Here is a 19,733-nt window from a genome sequence, read left to right on the forward strand (position 1 = left end):
ACATGTATAACATTGAAAATAATAGCCTGCAGGGAATTCACAGGCATGGAACTGGTAACAAAGGGAAGGTGTTAAATTTTAAATGATTGTGTGTTACATGAGTAGGATCAAAAGATGGAAGGGTCGAACTTAGGAGAATTTAAGTCCAGGACTGATCTGAATGAGACACAAGTCACAGTCCAGTAAATGTATTTAGATTTGACTAGAAATTGTCAGGATAGGGCCAGGACACTGGAGTACATTACAGATACTGGCCCATTAGTGGAGGATGGAGTCATTGGTGATTGTGAGGGAAGGGAGAGAAGCCTGTCAAAACCTGCTGTTCTAGAATAATCAAGACAGAATTCAGGATTAAAGCACATCTGAATGCTTTAAAACAGGGGTCCTCAATCACAGCCCTGGAGGGCCACAGTGGCTGGAGGTTTTTATTCTAACCCGGTTGCTTAATTAGAAAGCAATTCTTGCCAGTAATTTAATTTCATGGCTTGTTTGTGCTTTAACTCTGCCATGTCAGGTCATTCTCAATTCCTCGATTTTCTTCCCCTTTCTAAGGATATCATCCAAATGATTTGAAGGCTAAAATGGAGGAGGAATTCTCAGTCCTTCACTTTTCTTTTCACTTTCCTTCCAAGTATTTAATTAAACCCAATAGTGCCTGATAAATACACACAGGTGTAAATGGAGCAATGCTGGTCTCTTTTGTCATTTGCATGTTATTGCTAATTAGGAGTAATTAAAAAACAATACAGCTGTTCAAGACTAAAATAATCAATAAGGGTTCAAAATCTTAACGAGCGAGACTACTAAAGTGAAGCAGAAGTGTCACTTGAGCAATAAACGCTGCTTATTAAGCAATGGGGTTGGAGCAAAAACCTGCAGCCACTACGGCCCTCCAGGACCGTGATTGATGACCCCTTCTTTTAAACATCTGAGATCTGCAAGGTCATTTTTATTTATTTTAAGAGTTAAGGCTATTAATCGTACTAAGTTTAAAAAAAAAAAAAAAAAAACTTTGAACAGTTTCAGAAGTCTTAAGAAAAAAATCGAAGGTGTGCATCTGGTTGTGAACATGGCGGAGCAGTGTACTCCTGCAGTGCAGCACAACTCCTGTGTAACACCGTATCAAAAGGATGATCTTGACTTTATAAATTAATGAAAGTCAGTCAGTCAGTCATTGTCCAACCTGCTATATCCTAACACAGGGTCATGGGGGTTCTGCTGGAGTCCATCTCAGTCAGCGCAAGGCAGGAAACAAATCCCAGGCTGGGGTGCCAGCCCACCACAGGGCACACACACACTGCGGACAATTTAGGATCGCCATTGCACTTAACCTGCATGTCTTTGGACTGTGGGAGGAAACCCACACAGACACAGGGAGAACATGCAAACTCCACGCAGGGAGGACCCGGGAAGCGAACCCAGGTCTCCTAACTACGAGGCAGCAGCGCTACCACTGCGCCACCGTGCCGCCCGTTAATGAAAGTAATTACTAAAATAAGATGATGTAACTTATAAAATATTTGGAGTGATTTATTACCAAACAGTCCTCATAGCTGTAGGTGAATGATATAATACTCTAGAACTTTGAGAAACCAATGTAAGCTTTTGATCATACTGACACACATGGTACTTGTGTGTATGTGTGAGTGTTTTATTTTTAATCTTTCGGTTCCCAGAACCTACCATGTGATGATTGATTAAACTCTGAGAAGCAGATATTCAGAGCATAATGTGCAGATTGGTGGAAGAATTGGCTTAACCAGAGAAATATGGAGGAAAACTTTTCCAGTGTTTAAGATGGTCCTTACTCAAAGATCAGTAAGAGAGTACAGATTGAAGATGGCAGTCAACTATTGGATTCATCTACGGATGGTAAAAATCATTACAGAAGAAGCAGGTGTGTTTAGAGTGTGGAATCAATTAAAAAATTTTAATTATATAGCATCCATGGTAAATGACATACCAGTCGAGAAATGTTGGAACACTGGGGTATTATGGTGTGCTCTTAGTGAATTTGACTGCACGTGATTAACAGGAGATGAAGTATTATTATTATTACCAGTCAAGAAATGTTAAGATGTTTAATGCCCTTATGAGACATTTCTGGATCATTGTGTTCAGTTTTGGCCTCCGTATGACAAGAATAACGTAACAGAATTAGATGAAGCCCAAGGCAGTGCAGCAAGGCTAATCCCTGAATTGGAGATTGTGCTCAATAAAGAGAGATTAACCTTTATACTTTAAACGAATGAAGACGGGTGGAATGAGAGAAGTGGCAGATGTTCTCAATGGAGCCGTTAACTTACAATAGCTCTTCAATAAACAGGCAGAAAAGCAGGTGGATGCTGGGTAAAGAATTGTTTTACAAAAATGTTAGAACAAATGGTATGCCTTCACCTGAATTATAAATGTTCTAGAGATATGGATGTATAAAGTTATCAAGTAGTACTGAGTAGGACACTTCTTCATATCTCAAGGTAGTGGTGTTTACAGGAGTTTGCCTGGTGACCAGGATGTTTGGATGAAAGGCCTTTTGTTTTTTCCGCTCACTACCGTGATGTAGGAGTGGAGGTGCGAACTGTCCAGCTCAGATATTTTAATGACAGCTGAAAATGCCTTTGCTTGATTGATGCCTTTAAGAGATTTGTTACAATATAATAATTACACCACATGCTTTTGAACAATACGTATTTGTAGTTAGGCCTGACTTAATGTTGATTATTTTAATGCTTTTCTTTCATAAAGTGAAGTTTTTTTTAGTGTGTTTTTCTGCACTGTAGATATGCATACACTGTGACTGCTATACAGAAAACCTAAAGGTTTTTAAAAGAATTCCACTTTGCAGAATATGAAGTTCACAAAATGACAGTACATTCAGCTGCTTTCTCCTGATTTGTTTGTTGCCTTATCTGATGCGGTTTACTGCTCACTGACTCAATGTGTTAATAATGGCTTACTGTTGTAGAGCCCAAAATACTTATTACAAAGAGTGACTCCTTGATACCGTTGGCCAATTCACTTTAACAACTAGAAGTACCAGTTAGTTTCAGAAACCAAAGACATTAATCCATTGTTCATTTTACTTTAATAACCATTTTGATTTTTATCTAACATATAAAGGTTGAAATGTTGTTTCTTTTTTCCTCCCCCTTCTAGCAGCCAGAGTCTGAACTTGAGCCTCCTCAGGTCCCTGAACCGAAGCAGGGGTTATATGAACTTGGGGCCTCTACTTTTAAGGAACATATCGCACAGGGTAAGCACTGTATGCTTTTTAAGGTTCTGCGTCTTCTGTTGTTCTGACAGATGCATTTGAACTCACTCATTGGATATGAATTAAGAGTACAGTAGAGTCTCGCTTATCTGACATTCCGTATTATCCGACATCACACCACAAAAAAAATGCATCAATCGGCAACAAGAACTGCAAGCTGCGAGCATGAGCGTAGTCTATTTTTTGTTGCTAAGTTCTTTTTTTCAGTTAATTTTTTCTGTTTTGTTGTAAAACATGATTATTAGGTTCATAATGTGTAAAATTATAACATAGTTTGACGTTTAATAGGCTTTTTCTTAACACCTCCCATTATCCGACATTTTTGCTTATCCGACATTCTGCCGGCCCGTTTGTCGGATAAGTGAGACTCTACTGTAGTTTATAAATTAGTATGTAAGAAATGGTCTAGTTTCAAAGCTGCTGTCATTTACAGCAATAGAAGAGAAAATAGAGGGTGATTCAAAAAGATGAATCCAATTTCAAAATGATGCATTTCACTTGTAAATCATTACAGAAAAATGCAGTAAATTATAAACGGTTTAGGTGAGCATAAAGTTTATTACTCTCTGAGTGCTCAATATGACCTACTCCAGCTGTACAGACAACATCAATGCGACAGTCCAATTCAACCCATACTCGACTGAGCATGTCAGGTGTCACTACTCACGGTGATTTTGGCGATCATCCAGTGCTGTTGGGAGTGGTGGCACATAAACAGAATCCTTAATGTACCCCCAGAAATATAAAGTCACATGGTGTGATAAATCTGGTGATCTTGGGGGCCAGAAGTGGTGTCCCAAATCATGGACTCCTTTACAGCCAATCCAGCGATAAGGGTCACCTTCTCCTTGCACACTGAAGGGAGCCATCTTCCAGTGACAAACTCCATGAGTCCCTCTTTCAATTGGTATGTGATTGGTACCTAGGCGCCTCATGGGTTGTTTTTTATATAACTGTATATAAATATATATATTTAAGTTTTTAAGCACAAATATAGTTAATTAAACCATAGAATGCACAGCGTAATAGTAAACTAAATGTAAAAACATTGAATAACAGAGAAAACTAACACTGAAATAGTTCACGCTACATAGCGCTACCAACCGCTAGCTAATTTTTTTTTAATGAGTTTTAAGCACAGGGAAAAAAATGAACATTTGAAAAAATCCATAATTTAATAAACCACCAAGAAAAGTAACATTGCAACAATGCACACTATGAACCGATGGCTGTAAACAGAAGTGAAAACAAAATCAAGCCCAGTGCATTCTTTAACTGCCTTCCTACCTTATGCCTCCAGCCCCCTCTCTCGCGTGCGTGCGTGTGCGTGCGTGTGCGTGCGTGTGCGTGCGTGTGCGTGTGTGTGTCGCGCTCTCTCTGGCTCTCTCTATCTCTCGCTCGCTGCACAGGGAGAGACTGAACATGTTCAAACTGAAAGGGAAACTGGCTTGTTCGTATACAGTGTGTGTGGTTGTGAACCGAGGCAAAAGTTTGGCAAACTTTTTGGTCGTAAACCGATTTGTACGTGTACCGAGACGTTCATAAACCGAGGTTGCACTGTATGGCACTTTGAAATTGGAGGAATCTTTTTGAATCACCCTGTGTATACATACTCATGCAGGTGTGTGTACAGGTTTTATTAAAGTTTTCATTTCCAAAGAATTATAAATATATAGCAGTCAGAGACCTATAAAATATGTAAGTGCAGAACTGATTTGTACACAAGCCAAACGTAAATTGTAGCTTGCTGAAGTGTTTACTTGCCGCTGCTTTTCTCAAGTGATTGTCTTTATCTTTTTTTCCCCCAAGAGACAAGTCTTTACAAAGTCAAAAATAAATTTGGAAAAACATTCTTTTTTGTGTCCTTTTTGCAGGATATCATTTTATAAAGTTCTTTGCCCCTTGGTGTGGTCACTGCAAAGCACTGGCCCCCACATGGGAACAGCTTGCCAGTGCGTTTGAACATTCAGAGACGGTCAAGGTTGCCAAGGTAGGTCCCACTGCTTAGGTGTGTAAATTGTACCTTCTAAAGCCAACTGCATGTTGTAGAAACGGCTGACTGGAAATCCTTGTGTGTGTTGAAGTCAGAAGATGAATGTTTCTGGTTGGTTTATAAATTAGAAGTCCATAGATGGACGGATGTACAAAGAATAAAGCTGCATTATATTTAACTTGGTGAATGGAACAATTGAAAGCTGAAAGTCATCATAAAGCAGAGAATCGACTTTGAAGGGGTACCCCACCCAAAAATGATGTTTTGCTTAAATGTCACAAACCCCCATTTACTTTATAGTGACTGCCAAGAGGAATTTTCAATGTTGTGTTTTCTTGCAGAACTGAAGTATGAAAGTTTGATTCAACAGTTGCAGTACGAGGCCCAGTGCTGTACAACAATAGCAAATAATATCAAAACATCCTTAAAACAAAAAAAAAAATCTGACGTTACTCATGTCACATAATCCGCATTCAGTGTCGCCCAAATAAATAAACTGCTTCCGCAAAGTACCACTGTGAACAAGGAAAAGTGCGGCTGCACACGCGCGAATGGCCGTTTGATGTGAAGACCCACTTGCCCACCTCTTTCAGTGGCCAGGACTTCTCCTTATTCATTGGCTGCCCTTGAGCACATGCTGTGTGTGTGTGTGTGTGTGTGTGCGCGTTCCTTTCTCATTCATGAGAGGGCTTTCCGGATGCGCTTTATTGAAATATTTTAATGAAATTACATATTTTGGACGTAGTGAGTTGGGTGACTTTGCATGTGGGTTATGCAACACGAGTAACAGATTTTTTTTCATGGACGGGTTAATATTGTTGGCTGATGTATTGAGTTGGCCCCCTGCTGTAACAATGGAATCACACGTTTTCTTACCTTCTTTCTGCATGAAAACATGAGGTTAAAAAACGTTCTCAGCCATCATTATAAAGCACATATGGGGTATGTAACATTTAAGAAAAATATTGTTTTTGGGTGAAGTACTCCTTTAAGGATCGAATCTACGTAAATTCATCTTCATGTAAACTGGATGTGTGGCATAAGGACGGATGTGGCAGGTGGTACCACATTTATTTATTACCGTGTTTGTTTTTGTGGACTCCTGTCACCCAAACCCTGGTGTGCCTCCTGTACTCCTGACTCCTCTTGGTTGGCACTGCACACTGTGGTGTGAGAGAGTGAGGTGCATTGCTGGCCACATTATATATGGATTTACAGTATCTGTCACAGTGTCATTTTAACAAAACAGTGCTGTCATCTAACTCCGTCTGTATTGGACTTGAAAAAGCTGCTTTACTTGCCTCTGCTGTAGACTTATATGGGAAGCGAGTCACACACGGAATAACATCAGCTTAAATAATACCTGTGTACAGGAAGGTATCTTTATCTGAAGCTATTGATGTGCGTGCATGCTGAACATATGAACTGGTTTAGGCAAAACTACGTTTGCTGTACTTTTGGGGCAATGTAAGGGCACATCTCCTGATATGTCACAATATGATAATATCCACTAAATGAGATACAGAAAAATGTCTCACATGACATGAGCTTCTTGTGTACCTTTAAGAAAGGCACCTGCTCTACTGTATGCACAAATGAATAATCTACCATTATACCCTTAAGGTCTTAAACAATTATAATCTTACAACTGATGTCCTGTGCTCCTGAAGTGCAAATCAGTTTACATCCCATGTCTCCACTTGTGTGTATTCTCAATTTGTATATCTATAAATCATACAATGTTTAAGTCCTCATTTGGTTGGGACAGGAAATACACCATGTGATGGTAAAGATATTGAATGGGGACTCCCCTCACGGTGGCGCAGTGGGTAGTGCTGCTGCCTCGCAGTTAGGAGACCCGGGTTCGCTGCGTGGAGTTTGCATGTTCTTCCCGTGTCTGCATGGGGTTCCTCCCACAGTCCTAAGACGTGTAGGTTAGGTGCATTGGCGATTCTAAATTGGCCCTAGTGTGTGCTTGGTGTGTGTGTGTGCGCATGCTCTGCGGTGGGCTGGCTCCCTGCCCAGGGTTTGTTTCCTGCTTTGAGCCCTGTGTTGGCTGGGATTGGCTCCAGCAGACCCCCGTGACCCTGTAGTTAGGATATAGTGGGTTGGATGATGGATGGATGGACTCCCCTCACATGCTGTACTTTACTGGTGTCAAGGTCCTGTTGTGCCATTTAAAGTGCGCGATGGGGAACATGGACAGATAGGCCTGCGTTATGTGTACCTGGCTTAGTTAAAAGTATATCCAGTAAATCACATTTTTAATTTCATTATAGGCTCTAGCTTTGGAGTTCCTACCTCCTTAACACTATTATGGTCATCATAAAGACTCTGTCATAGTGGATTGTTTTAATAGCTACATCACTCTCTTTACTTAAAGTGTTTTCTCTGCAGTATTCAGTAAGTAATTGAAGTCTTGAGACCAGTTACCTTTAATATCCGCGTGACTCTTGGGTCATATGATGCCAGCTGAAGTTACGTATTAAAGACAATTCCTCATGCCGTAAAGTTGGAGGATGGATGACCAGTTAAGTGACTGAGAGCTTTATGATAGCGGGGCTGCACTGCTGCTAACTCATTATCTGGTCATGAAACACTGCAGCATACACTCCCAGTTAACTTTTCAGAGTACGTCTTCATAGGTCACAGTCTCTCAGTCTTCACATCTCTTAGTTACAACTTGCAGCAGGTGACGTTTGGCGCCTCACCATCTTTTCACTTTGCTGGATTCCAGTGATGGGGGAAAAAAAAGCACTTTGAGCTACATTATTTGTATGAAAATGTGCCATATAAATAAATGTTGTTGTTGGAATGTCTTTGGAGTGTAGATTTCCCATTTTCTTTTTTCATAGAAGTTTTCCATGCCACCTCTTGCATGTTTTTTTTTTTTTTTATTTTAAAGTTTGATTAGAATGCTTGATTGGCATCGAGTGTGTTGTGTGTGTGTGTGATCTGCTCTCGACTCCTAGCTTGCTAGGACAGGCTTATGCTTCCCATAGCCCTCACTTAGAAAAGACCTTTCAGCAGTTGGAGTGATGACTGGACTCCGTTGTCAGAATCTGCAATGCACTTCTTATGATTTTTTTTTATTATATAATAATATAGACTCTGTATAATAGATGTGGACTGCTGTTGATTTTTGCAGGTCGACTTGAACATTTTGCAGTCAGTATATCAATTAACTTCTGCCCTACACACAGCAAGCGTCTTAAACGATATGCCGAATTTATAGTTAGTATAAAATCTGTGGAGTGCTTTAAAGAATTCACCCCAAGTGTATGGAAACTTGTGACGTCCAACTGTATACCTCAAAGGCACACTTTTGTTAAAGAGCAATGCATTTAAATGTTTGAGCCTTGCATCAAAGAACAAATTCAAATTATAACTTCATCTTGAAATTCAGTGGGATTATGAGAACCTCTCATTTTATTTTAGCAGTCTTGTAAAGTTTATCTTACAAACGAAACAAAAATCCCACTGCACTTTCAAGACAACAATTAAATTGCTATCGCTGATTTGTATCCAGATTAAAATAGGAAAAGCAGCAGTTATGCATTTAGTCCTTCTGTTCTTTTTATGTCCTGGTTATACGCATTTTCGTGTCTTTTCTCAGGAGAGTAGTGAGCATTTTTGAATAAAATCTTCAATTTCTTGACAATCTGTTGCATGGCTTAACCTTCATTTCTCACAACAATAATAGACTGACGTTTTTCTTGACCAATGTTTCATTTTGGCTGTTTTTGAGCCCTGAATTAAACTTTAGAAATGCCAGTACCTTAAATCTTCAGGAAAGGCAATGACTTGCTTTATTGAACAGAATTACAGGTTTGTATCACAATTGCGGAGGGTTTGCTAATAAACAACTCCCATTAAACATGAAATGAAGAATAAGCTAAAAGCGTGTTTACCATTTGGACAGTGGAGTATGGGCTGCTGAATGTGAGGCTTTGCAGTTATTTAAATCCTTATATGAATTATAAATTGCAAATCATTCAGTTCTAGCAGTAATGGCCCTTTGTAACGTTAGTAATGTCTTACTGTATATTTAAGTCAAGATATTGGTACTTTGATTTAAAAAAATACATTTTTATCAAAATCATTCAAATTTCTGGTTGATTCCAAACGTGTGTGTGTGTGTGTGTACACACTATACCTTATATAGTCCAATTAAGGACACAAACTTTGCATTCATTCAGCCTTTAAGTGAATCCACAGTAATGACAAGCAAACATCAAGACTAATTCCAAAATGACTGACTGTCTCTAAATATTGTTAGACTGATTTGAGTTGGTGCTGTGAAAGCTTTAAACAGACGCCTGGTAGCATCCATAGATCCTTCTTCTAATGTGGCAGATCAGTCTGACAAGGACACGCTGCTAGTGAAGGTTTACTTCATCGGTGAAAATGAATTGGCAGTCTCCGCATTTTTAGGGATTGTTGTGTTTTCAAAAATCCGCAGAGTGTGCATCAGTACAGCAAAGATGGCAAAAGCACATGTTAAAATAGCGTAAGAGTAATTGAGATGTTGTCTGCACTTGCAAGTACATTGATGGGTGGAAAAAAAAATTCTGCAGTTTAGGATGAAATGTAGAGGATTCCACAGAAGAAGCAAACATCCAATCACAAATGAAGGGGGTGGGTGGCCAGGTGGTCCGACTATGACTTTAGGTGCTTTCACACTCCTAGCCGATTTACTTTGTTCAGAATCAGGTGGCGTTTCATTACGTTGTTACAAATTCTGGTTTCTTTCAGTTGTGTTTCACACTGTAAACGTTCAAGCAAACTAAACATACCAGTAAACAGCCTGTGGATGTCTTATGCATTTCTCTCGTTAGGCAAACAAAAATTTTCCCAAGAGAGAAAAAAAAAAAAATCATGGCGTGTATTTGCACACAGTTGCCTTTTCCATAATTAACTGGAAGACTTCTTGAAAATGATGCACTAGAAAGCATATGCGCTGACGGACACGTTTCAGAGAGCTGAGTGCACAGGAGAAGACGGCCTGTGCTGATGGCACACACGGATGGGCCGCACTTTGGCGATGGTAGACTTATCACGTGGTTTGCATTTAATTGTATGATGTTGCGTATTTACTCTCCAGTAGCCACGTTATGAACAAAGCCTCTATTTAGTTGATCTCAAATGACATGTCACCTCTCTCAACTCTTGTACTTATTGTATTTGTTATTAATGTTTACTTTGGACTGCTTGATTAACATTGACTAACATGTTATAATCTTAGTGTGCGCCTCTCCTGAACGCACAATGCATTCATAATGTGAGATTGGGGCGTCTGAGCGGTGGTCTCGCCAGGGCACTGCTATTTGTTTTTTGGCACCTCTGTATGTGTTGTGATTGACCCAATCACAAGTCAATTTGCACCAATCTTTTTTTTAAACACCTGTCCAATCGTGTGCATGAGATGCTCCGAGACTGAATCGGGGTCTGCTCTGATTGAGCAAGTAAATTGTGTGAGTCGCTTTATGCAGCGTGTTGTCAACAGCTTCATTAATGGACCAGTTACTGCTGGGGTCTATTTAGGCTCAGCACTCTGGAACTGCTTTGCTTGCCTGTCTGTTTAAACAGATCTGTGCCCTTATGTATACTCTATCCATCCATCTATCCATCCATCCATCCATCCATCCATCATCCAACCCGCTATATCCTAACTACAGGGTCACGGGGTCTGCTGGAGCCAATCCAGGCCAACACGGGGCACGAGGCAGGAAACAAACCCTGGGCAGGACGCCAGCCCACCGCAGAATACTCTTTATGAAATTGTAATTTGTAACACATACATTGGCATTTTCTTGTGAACTTGTTTCAGCTCTCTAAGCAGCACTTTGTAAAAAATAAACCAAATTGGTTTATGGGAGATGTGACAAACTGTCATAGGAATGAAACGTAATAAAAGGTCTCTGCTTTACCACCAGGAGTTGGAAGTAAAAGTGTTGTGAATGATGACAGTGCTTGCTTACTTCTGTGGCATAGGTGATATGTCTAGATCCTGGTTTTAATAGTATTAATTTCACTTAATTTTACAGTTAGTGAAAAGACAATATACATGATAAATTGAGAATCTATAAATACAGTAATATTCTTTCAAAATTCCTCATCTTTTTGACAATTCTGTAACCTCCTTGGCTCTAATAGTTGTACCCTTTAGAGAAAAATGAAATGTAAGCCCAGACTAATGGCCGTCCCATTCTCTCACACAGCTAAACTGTTGAATTACTGTTAAAAGTGAAAGACTGGAGCTGTGTGCGTCTCCATGATAACATTCTTGTATGTAGTGCTAACATTTCTGACTGCTGCGGTATTTTAAAAGTTATGCATTTCTCTCCCTTCATCTCTTTAGGTTGACTGTACGCAGCATTATGAAGTTTGCTCTCAAAATGAAGTGCGTGGATATCCAACTCTGCTATGGTTTAAGGGTGGTGAAAAGGTAAATTAATTTAGACTGAGTTTCATAGTTTTTCAGAGATGGCCATCTTTTATACCTTGGATGTAATTCATTTTAATGTGCTAAAATATTTTGCAGGCCAGGTGTCATTCAGATGTAGTAGTCGCTGGTTGTGTTGTAACATTTTACTGCCACATTCTAAATGGGTGGCTTTCTGCTCTTTATTTAAGATGGGCAATCTTCAATGTCAAACGCCTCATCCCGTACCATTGTACTCTCGCTCCTTTTTAGAGACAGTTAATGAACTCAAGTATGTTGTCTGAATCGGAGGTTCTGAGGATGGTTGCTGTCAGTTAACAGAGCAATATGTCATTTCCACTTATTGTTCTTTTACACCTTCTAAATTAAACACTCCAGTGAATAACCACTTGAGACCACCCCAGTTGAAAAGTCAGTCACCCATTGTTTTGTCTTTGTGTCTTGATGGAGGGCTTATGAAAACACAGCACTGTGCTGCTTATTTGCAGTTTCCCCAATAAGCAGGTCAGAATTGACATACTGTATGTGAACATTTCCTCAAAAAAAAAAGTGTTAGTCGCTTTCCTTTCTTTCTGGCTCTGTGCTGTGTATTAGAACCTCTTTGTTAGGCCTAAGGTGTTCATCTTGGGGTTTGAAGGGGTCTCTCTGTGCCTCTAAACACACCCATCTTAAGTTGTATTTACCCTTACTGTTCATGGAGCCTCATGACTCCATAGGTTTATATGTATTCTCTCTCCATAATCTGATTAAAACTATCTGTATTGCACAACTGAAATGTTTTATTTCTTGAAGTGAGGTATTAGGGTTGTGTACGCTTTCCTGAGGTTTACTCTTTAAATTTTACCTTTCCACTCTCTCATCCATTCAACCCTTTGTAGGTTGATCAGTACAGGGGCAAGAGAGATCTGGATTCACTGAAAGAGTTTGTGGATTCACACCTGAAAGCTGCTTCAGAAACTGACACTCCTGATTCTCTAGCAGATGAGGCCAAGCAGAAGGCAGAAGAAGAAGCCTCTAAGGATGAGGTACCATTGCTTTTCAGAGATAGACTAGTACACCTTGGCCTAGTTTCATTGTGGAAAGCCATGGTGGTGTGCACTTCTCATACTGTGTGTTTTAACGGGGGGCCAGGGGTTCCTTGACTTTGTTCTGGATCAAGTAGTTTGGCCATTTCCATTTTTGGAACAAAGTCCGTTAGGGTCAGTGATCTGGAAAGGCTGTACTCTGCATTAGTAATATAACCTCCTTCCTGTTTGTCCATTTCATCACACAAAGGAGAAATGCATGCACTTAATCACGCTTGTCACTTTCGTCCTGCTAACTCACTAGCAAGAAGCTTTTTATTGTTGCCAGTAGACAGATGGAACACCAAGTATGGTGACCTTGTACTTTTGTGACCACATCAGAGGGCTAAACTTCAACTTAAACAGTAACTCTGTGTAGTTAATGTCAGTCTGAAGGTGTTTTACAAGTACAGAGCTACTGTGCAATTGTTAACTTGTATGAATCCAATAAAACTGAAGAATTAAACCACAAAACAAGCACACCGTGACTTTTCATTCTGGTTTCAACTCTGACCAATTCTTATGTGTTTACAGTCTGCTGTTCTTGTTCTCAATGAAGGCAACTTTGATGAGACTGTGGCTACAGGTCTTACTTTCATCAAGTTTTATGCTCCATGGTAAGTACATTTTACTTGATGTTCATGAGTGTTGGTAAGCTTTAGAAGGTAGCCAGATGGATCACCTTATGATATTCTGTTATGGTGAAAGTGCCATACTGGCATGAGCAGCAGAATGTTACTGTTTGAATTGGAATGAGAGGGGTCTTCATGTCACAGACACCCAACCTTGAGCTAGATGGGAAACGTTCAGCCGGTAACTGATTACATCAACAACTGTATTGGTTGGTAAGAGTGCTGTAAAAGTTAGCAAAGCATTTCACTGTACGTGCTTTGCTCCTGTTCTGTAATTAAGCACATATTTTTAATACTGTAGCCAGAGGTGTTTGCATTGTTCAGATTTATTGATTATTAATACACGTTTGTTAAGAAATGTTCCTGTTTAAATGAGGTATGTAAATGAAAAAAGGACAGATTAGATAGATAGATACTTTATTAATCCCAAAGGGAAATTTACATACTCCAGCAGCACCTTACTGATACAAAAAACAATATTAAATTAAAGATTGATGATAATGCAGGTAAAAACAGACAATAACTTTATGTAATATTAACGTTTACCCCCTGGGGTGGAATTAAAGAGTCGCATAGTTTGGGGGAGGAACGATCTTCTCAGTCTGTCAGTGGAGCAGGACGGTGACAGCAGTCTGTCGCTGAAGCTGCTCCTCTGTCTAGAGATGACACTGTTTAGTGGATGCAGTGGATTCTCCATAATTGATAGGAGCCTGCTAAGCGCCCGTCGCTCTGCCACAGATGTCAAACTGTCTAGCTCCATGCCAACAATAGAGCCTGCCTTCCTCACCAGTTTGTCCAGGCGTGAGGCGTCTTTCTACTTAATGCTGCCTCCCCAGCACACCACCGCGTAGAAGAGGGCGCTCACCACAACCGTCTGATAGAACATCTGAAGCATCTTATTGCAGATGTTGAAGGACGCCAGCCTTCTAAGGAAGTATAACCGGCTCTGTCCTTTCTTACACAGAGCATCACTATTGGCAGTCCAGTCCAGTTTATCATCCAGCTGCACTCCCAGGTATTATAGGTCTGCACCCTCTGCACACAGTCACCTCTGATGATCACGGGGTCCATGAGGGGTCTGGGCCTCCTAAAATTCACCACCAGCTCCTTGGTTTTGCTGGTGTTCAGGTGTAGGTGGTTTGAGTCGCACCATTTAACAAAGTCATTGATTAGGTCCCTATACTCCTCCTCCTGCCCGCTCCTGATGCAGCCCACGATAGCAGTGTCATCAGTGAGATTATAGGATTATAGATTATAGATCTATATATATATATATATATATATATATCTATATATATCTATATATATATATATATATATATATATATATATATATATATATAGATTATAGATCTATATTAGAGATTATAGGGCTAAGTAGTAATACAGATAATTTTAAACTATAATAAGTCATTGTGTTTGATTAAAGTCTTTTGGTAATTTTTTGGAGTTTTGTTTTTTAAATGTCAAATCTTTTCCTCTTTGTGTGGCTTTTATCCTGCTTGCTTAAACTCAGAATTCACTTCATTCCCACACACAGCATTAAAATTCCATCCAAGTCTGAAGTATTTGTGCCTCTTTTGAATGTCCAAGTGCTGCATAAATCAAAAACTTTGTCAGAATCTGTATCACACAGCTCAATATCCTGACAAAATTTGCCTGTTTTTATTTTGTCACTTGGAACTTGCCTTGTACTTTTATGGCAGTGCACGAGTGAGGTGGCTCATGGTGTTTTATGCTGAAACAATTAAGCAGATATTGCGGCAAATAAACGACTGCCGCTTCCTCTTTAATCGGTGACAATAGGGGACAAAAGTCAGGGCTGGCTTTCCTTTTGCTGTTTTAATACGAGACATTTTACTCCCATGTCTTATTCCTCCATTTACAGTCAAGTAAAATGACCCCTTTTATTGGCTAACTAAAAAGATTACAATATGCAAGCTTTCGAGGCAACGCAGGCTTCCTTCTTCAGGTGAGATGTAATCACATTATTGTAATTACCTTATTGTAATCACATGATTACATCTCACCTGAAGAAGGAAGCCTGCGTTGCCTCGAAAGCTTGCATATTGTAATCTTTTTAGTTAGCCAATAAAAGGGGTCATTTTATTTGACTTGTCACTACATCCATAATGGCTAACACGGTACAACACCCTAGTACTCCATCTGCAGCACTAAACTTGTGTCCTGTGCTCCAAAGACTGAAGTGGGTGTCCTCTGCTTCAGTTCACATGTGCAGACACCCATAGCTGATTGTCAGGCTTTGTAGTCAATTTAGTTTTGTGCCGACCTTGTCATGGCAAAATAAGTAAAGGACTAAAACGCTGTGCATGCGTTTAACTCCAGCAGCAAAGCACAAGTAAATACTGATTAAATGCTGCAACTTATTGGCTAATTAGCAGGCAAGCCAATTAAGACAAAGTTCTATCTATTTAACATTTTAAATAAACGAGTCAGCCGGGAAATGAGTGGTAGGGCAGTGACACAGTGTGAAGAGCAAGAATGGATTATGATGGCACTTTATAGCCACGTTTCTCCAATGAGCGCGCTGGCTATTTACAGGAATGAAAGGCTAATACTGCTTAAGTATAAAGATGTAAGCATATGAATATTGAGACACTTTTTCAGTTTTATGTATTTAAATGCATATTTCATTTATTTGCTTAAAATGAAAGATTTGACGAGAGATTTGTGCATTTATGTGCCTTGTATTTTAATTAATCCTATTCCTAATGCACTGTCCATAATGGTAATTATCTCTGTATAGTTAACAATCTGAAACTTTCTTTTATCATGATAACCTTTTTAACCGTATTGTCCACCACAGCCGATACTTCTAATGAAGTAGAGTGTTTAATACAGATGATTTACAGTGTGTAATGTCCTTATTTATTACCATATCTCACTTGTCAGATTTTAGCCGGGGTGGCTTTGGGCCAATCAGATTAGCGCACACAGCAGTTTAAACTTTTTACATTTGAAGCAGAGGGTGGTTGGTTCTTCAGGTCTGGACTGGCCACCTTGTGATTTGAAGTCCCTTTTTTTTTTTCTTTTCTAGACACAGTACCGTGCTGCCAGTTTAATTCTCTTTGGCAAATTTGTGTTCCAAAATTTATGTAATTCTTGCATTTATGGAAGCTCCTATTAAAAGTATAGTTATTGTTTCATTTTAATTAACCAAAAGAGGCTGAGTAACTTACTGGATAGGATCTTCTGTATGCTTCTTAAGAAACTGGGAAAAAATTAAAAAGAATACACAATTGCCAATCCATTATGTATATACAGTGTTGTAATTATGGGGTGACTTAATGTACCATATATTGAGTCCATTGTAATGCTCTTTGTGCTGTTTAGGGGAAGGCCATTTATTGTAGGTTGTCTTTATTGTGGTTACAGTTTGGTTGAGCAAGAGTTTTAATTAAAAATACACATTTAATTGCTTCCAGTCCTTCCTTAAATAGTAAGTATATGCTCTCTAACAAAGGCTTTCATGTTCTTAATTATTTTTCCTTGTAAAATGCCCTAAGGAATTAACATCTAAAGGTTTGTTATTATGAAGTAAAATCATTTTTGCTCATCGAGTGGCAAACTCATTTGACACATCTTTCTGTAGAAAGGACCACTAATGCCTGTGTGTGCCTCTGACATTTCTCTCCTACCATCAACATGCATGTTAGAGACCTGGCATGTGGGCAGAGTGTGTTGCTGACAATGAAGGTATTTTCTGCTCTTGGCCACTGACATTAGTTAGTTTGTTATATTCCAGTGCTTGTGGAGGTACTGAGGTGCAACACATTGGTTCACTTGCCACATGGTTACAATATTAATGCAAAATGAACAATTCATGCCTGTGCTCTACAGTTTATCTTAATTGTAAAAATGCTAAGGGTAATACTTCAACGTAGGACATGAGGCTTATATTCCACTGGTTATGCAGGAGCTCACTGTGTAAAATAAAATGGAATCTGAATTGTGGTGACATGAATTAGTGATCAGTTGTCGTCCATTAAAAACCTGCTTGGTGGATTCCTGATCTAAATGTGTCACCTCTTTGTCTGTCTGTTCACCAGTCATGTCAACACGGCTGAACCAACTTTCACAAAATGTGGCATGTGGTAAATATAGGGGCTATATGGCATAACGGGGAGATGTGTTAATGGAGGGGCACGTCCTAAAAACCAGTGCTGATGCAGGGGCTGAAATTCTATCGGGCAGCAGGAGAACACTTGGGCTGATGTTAGGACATTGTTATCAATACTCACATACACAGTTTTGCAGCCGCCAGAGTGGTTTCTCATCTGAAATGGCAGGTTCAGCATTTGGATGTAAATGTTATCTTGTAGAATTACAGCTTTCGTCTAAGGGTAAGTCATTTTTGTCTAACCTTGAGGTTGTTTAGCCCTTTTATATTTTTAAAGACATTTTTCCCCTATTTATTTTCATCCAGACCCTTTCCTGAGAAATGTTTGGGTCTAAAGGGCGTGTGCAGTGTTGTCACACCATTAAGGAGTGATATTCCTGGAGTAATAGTCCTTTCAACCTCCCACAAAACTTTAAAACTCAAATTTCCTTTTTAGCGAGTTTTAAAGTTGCAGATTTTGGCAGACAGATAGATACTTTATATTAATCCCAAGGGGAAATTCACAAGTTTCACAAAACTGCACATATTAGACTTTCACTCACCACTACCTCCAGTAATATTTTTTTAAATATTATACATATGCCTAAGAAGTCAGATTTGCATTCCCAGATAAGGACAATGCCAGTCTGCTCCATACTTGCCAAATGCACAGATCAGAATTTCATTGCACTTTGTGCATAAAACAGTTAACACTGGACTGGTGACGGCACATTTTGTATTAAAGCAAACCCCATTTTTTAAAACCGCCACTGCTGTTGTGCAGCTGCATGATGGAGATCAGCCGCGATGAAACACGATTTGGTGGCGCATGCCGAGTCACAGTTCAGAATATTATGGAAAGAGAACTGCAGGTTTTGGTACGGGCTTGAACTGTTTGACAGTAGACAATTCAAGTCCATTTAATATTGAGGCAGTTGACTTGATGTGTCTCAGTTTTAAATCCACTTTGAATCCTCTTTGTAACGTGATTGAATACCACCAATGGCGCTTTCTCCTGTAATGACACAGTTAACATGGAGACCTGCAGTGATGTCTGCTTTCCGCCGCCCATTGACTCAGTTATTCAGTCAGTCATCTGGTTTATTAATGTGGCATTAAACATCTGTTTATAAAACCACACCAAACCAGAAAATGTGAAGATGTAGGGTTCCTCATTCCAACCTCGCAAGGAGTTACTTTAATTAAGGAAAGCAGTCATAAACAAAAAAAAGAACAAATTCTTGACTCATGAGTGCAATGAAATACAGAGAGAGGTAATGGAGATGACAGATGGGACGTTTCAGCCAGAAGGGTCAGCGTTTTTTTTTTTTTATAAACACGAATGCTTTCTTACTTTAAAGCCATTATACAAATATACTTGAGCAACACAGAGTACTTCGGTTAGCCAACGTATTATTTCAGTTATTGGCTTAAATAAGGCAGAAATCAGAACAAGGGAAAGAGAGGTTCAAACAAACGGCTTGTCATGCGGGTGCCTCGTCCAGCCTTCGTTTTAAGGACATTGAGAACTGCAAATCAGTCATTTTGGTTTTACTCTTTGATATGTCGAGTAAATAGAAAAAATAATAATAATTCATTACATTTATATAGCGCTTTTCTCAGTACTCAAAGCGCTATCCACACAGGGAGGAACCAGGAAGCGAACCCACAATCTTCCATGATCTCCTTACTGCAAAGCAGCAGCACTACCACTGCGCCACCTGTGAGGACAGAAAGTATTGTCATCCTCCAATTCCATTTCGAGATATTGATGAATCTCAACGTTTTAGACCTCTCTGAATCTGAAAGTACCATTTTTGGAAGTGTGCGTGTGTTTAAACAGGATAACTTGAGTTCTCTTTCACTTATGTCAACCAAATACGAGTATTAGATACGAAATGTAGATTTCTACCAACTTTTGGGCTATTTCCATTAACCAGAAGTGGTGCTTTTATTTATGCAGCTGCAGAGTCCGATTTATTCAACTTTACTTTTATTATAATTGTTCAAATCAAACTAATAATATATTGATTTTGTTGTTGATGGTTCTTTAATGTAGATAATATAAAAATTGACTTGTGGTTTACTCCTTAAATATCCATCCCCATATCGGAGTATACGAGAAAGGCGAGGGGAGAGCACTCCCGATTTGTTTAATTCTTGATGAATTTTCCAGAAGGATTTGCAGATCTGATTGGACTGTTAGGT

The 19,733-nt window shown here is 39.4% G+C and overlaps 1 protein-coding gene across 1 annotated transcript in view; it reads left to right on the forward strand.

The window, feature by feature from the left end:
- txndc5 (thioredoxin domain containing 5) overlaps positions 1-19,733 on the forward strand; it is a 47,192-nt gene that overhangs the window by 17,421 nt on the left and 10,038 nt on the right. The window contains 5 exon segments of the mRNA XM_028790841.2: positions 3,157-3,253; positions 5,146-5,261; positions 11,626-11,712; positions 12,588-12,734; positions 13,308-13,390. Of these exon segments, the coding sequence (XP_028646674.2) occupies positions 3,157-3,253; positions 5,146-5,261; positions 11,626-11,712; positions 12,588-12,734; positions 13,308-13,390 (530 nt within the window).

Source organism: Erpetoichthys calabaricus, chromosome 6 (genome assembly GCF_900747795.2).
Source record: "Erpetoichthys calabaricus chromosome 6, fErpCal1.3, whole genome shotgun sequence".
Lineage (NCBI taxonomy): Eukaryota > Metazoa > Chordata > Cladistia > Polypteriformes > Polypteridae > Erpetoichthys > Erpetoichthys calabaricus.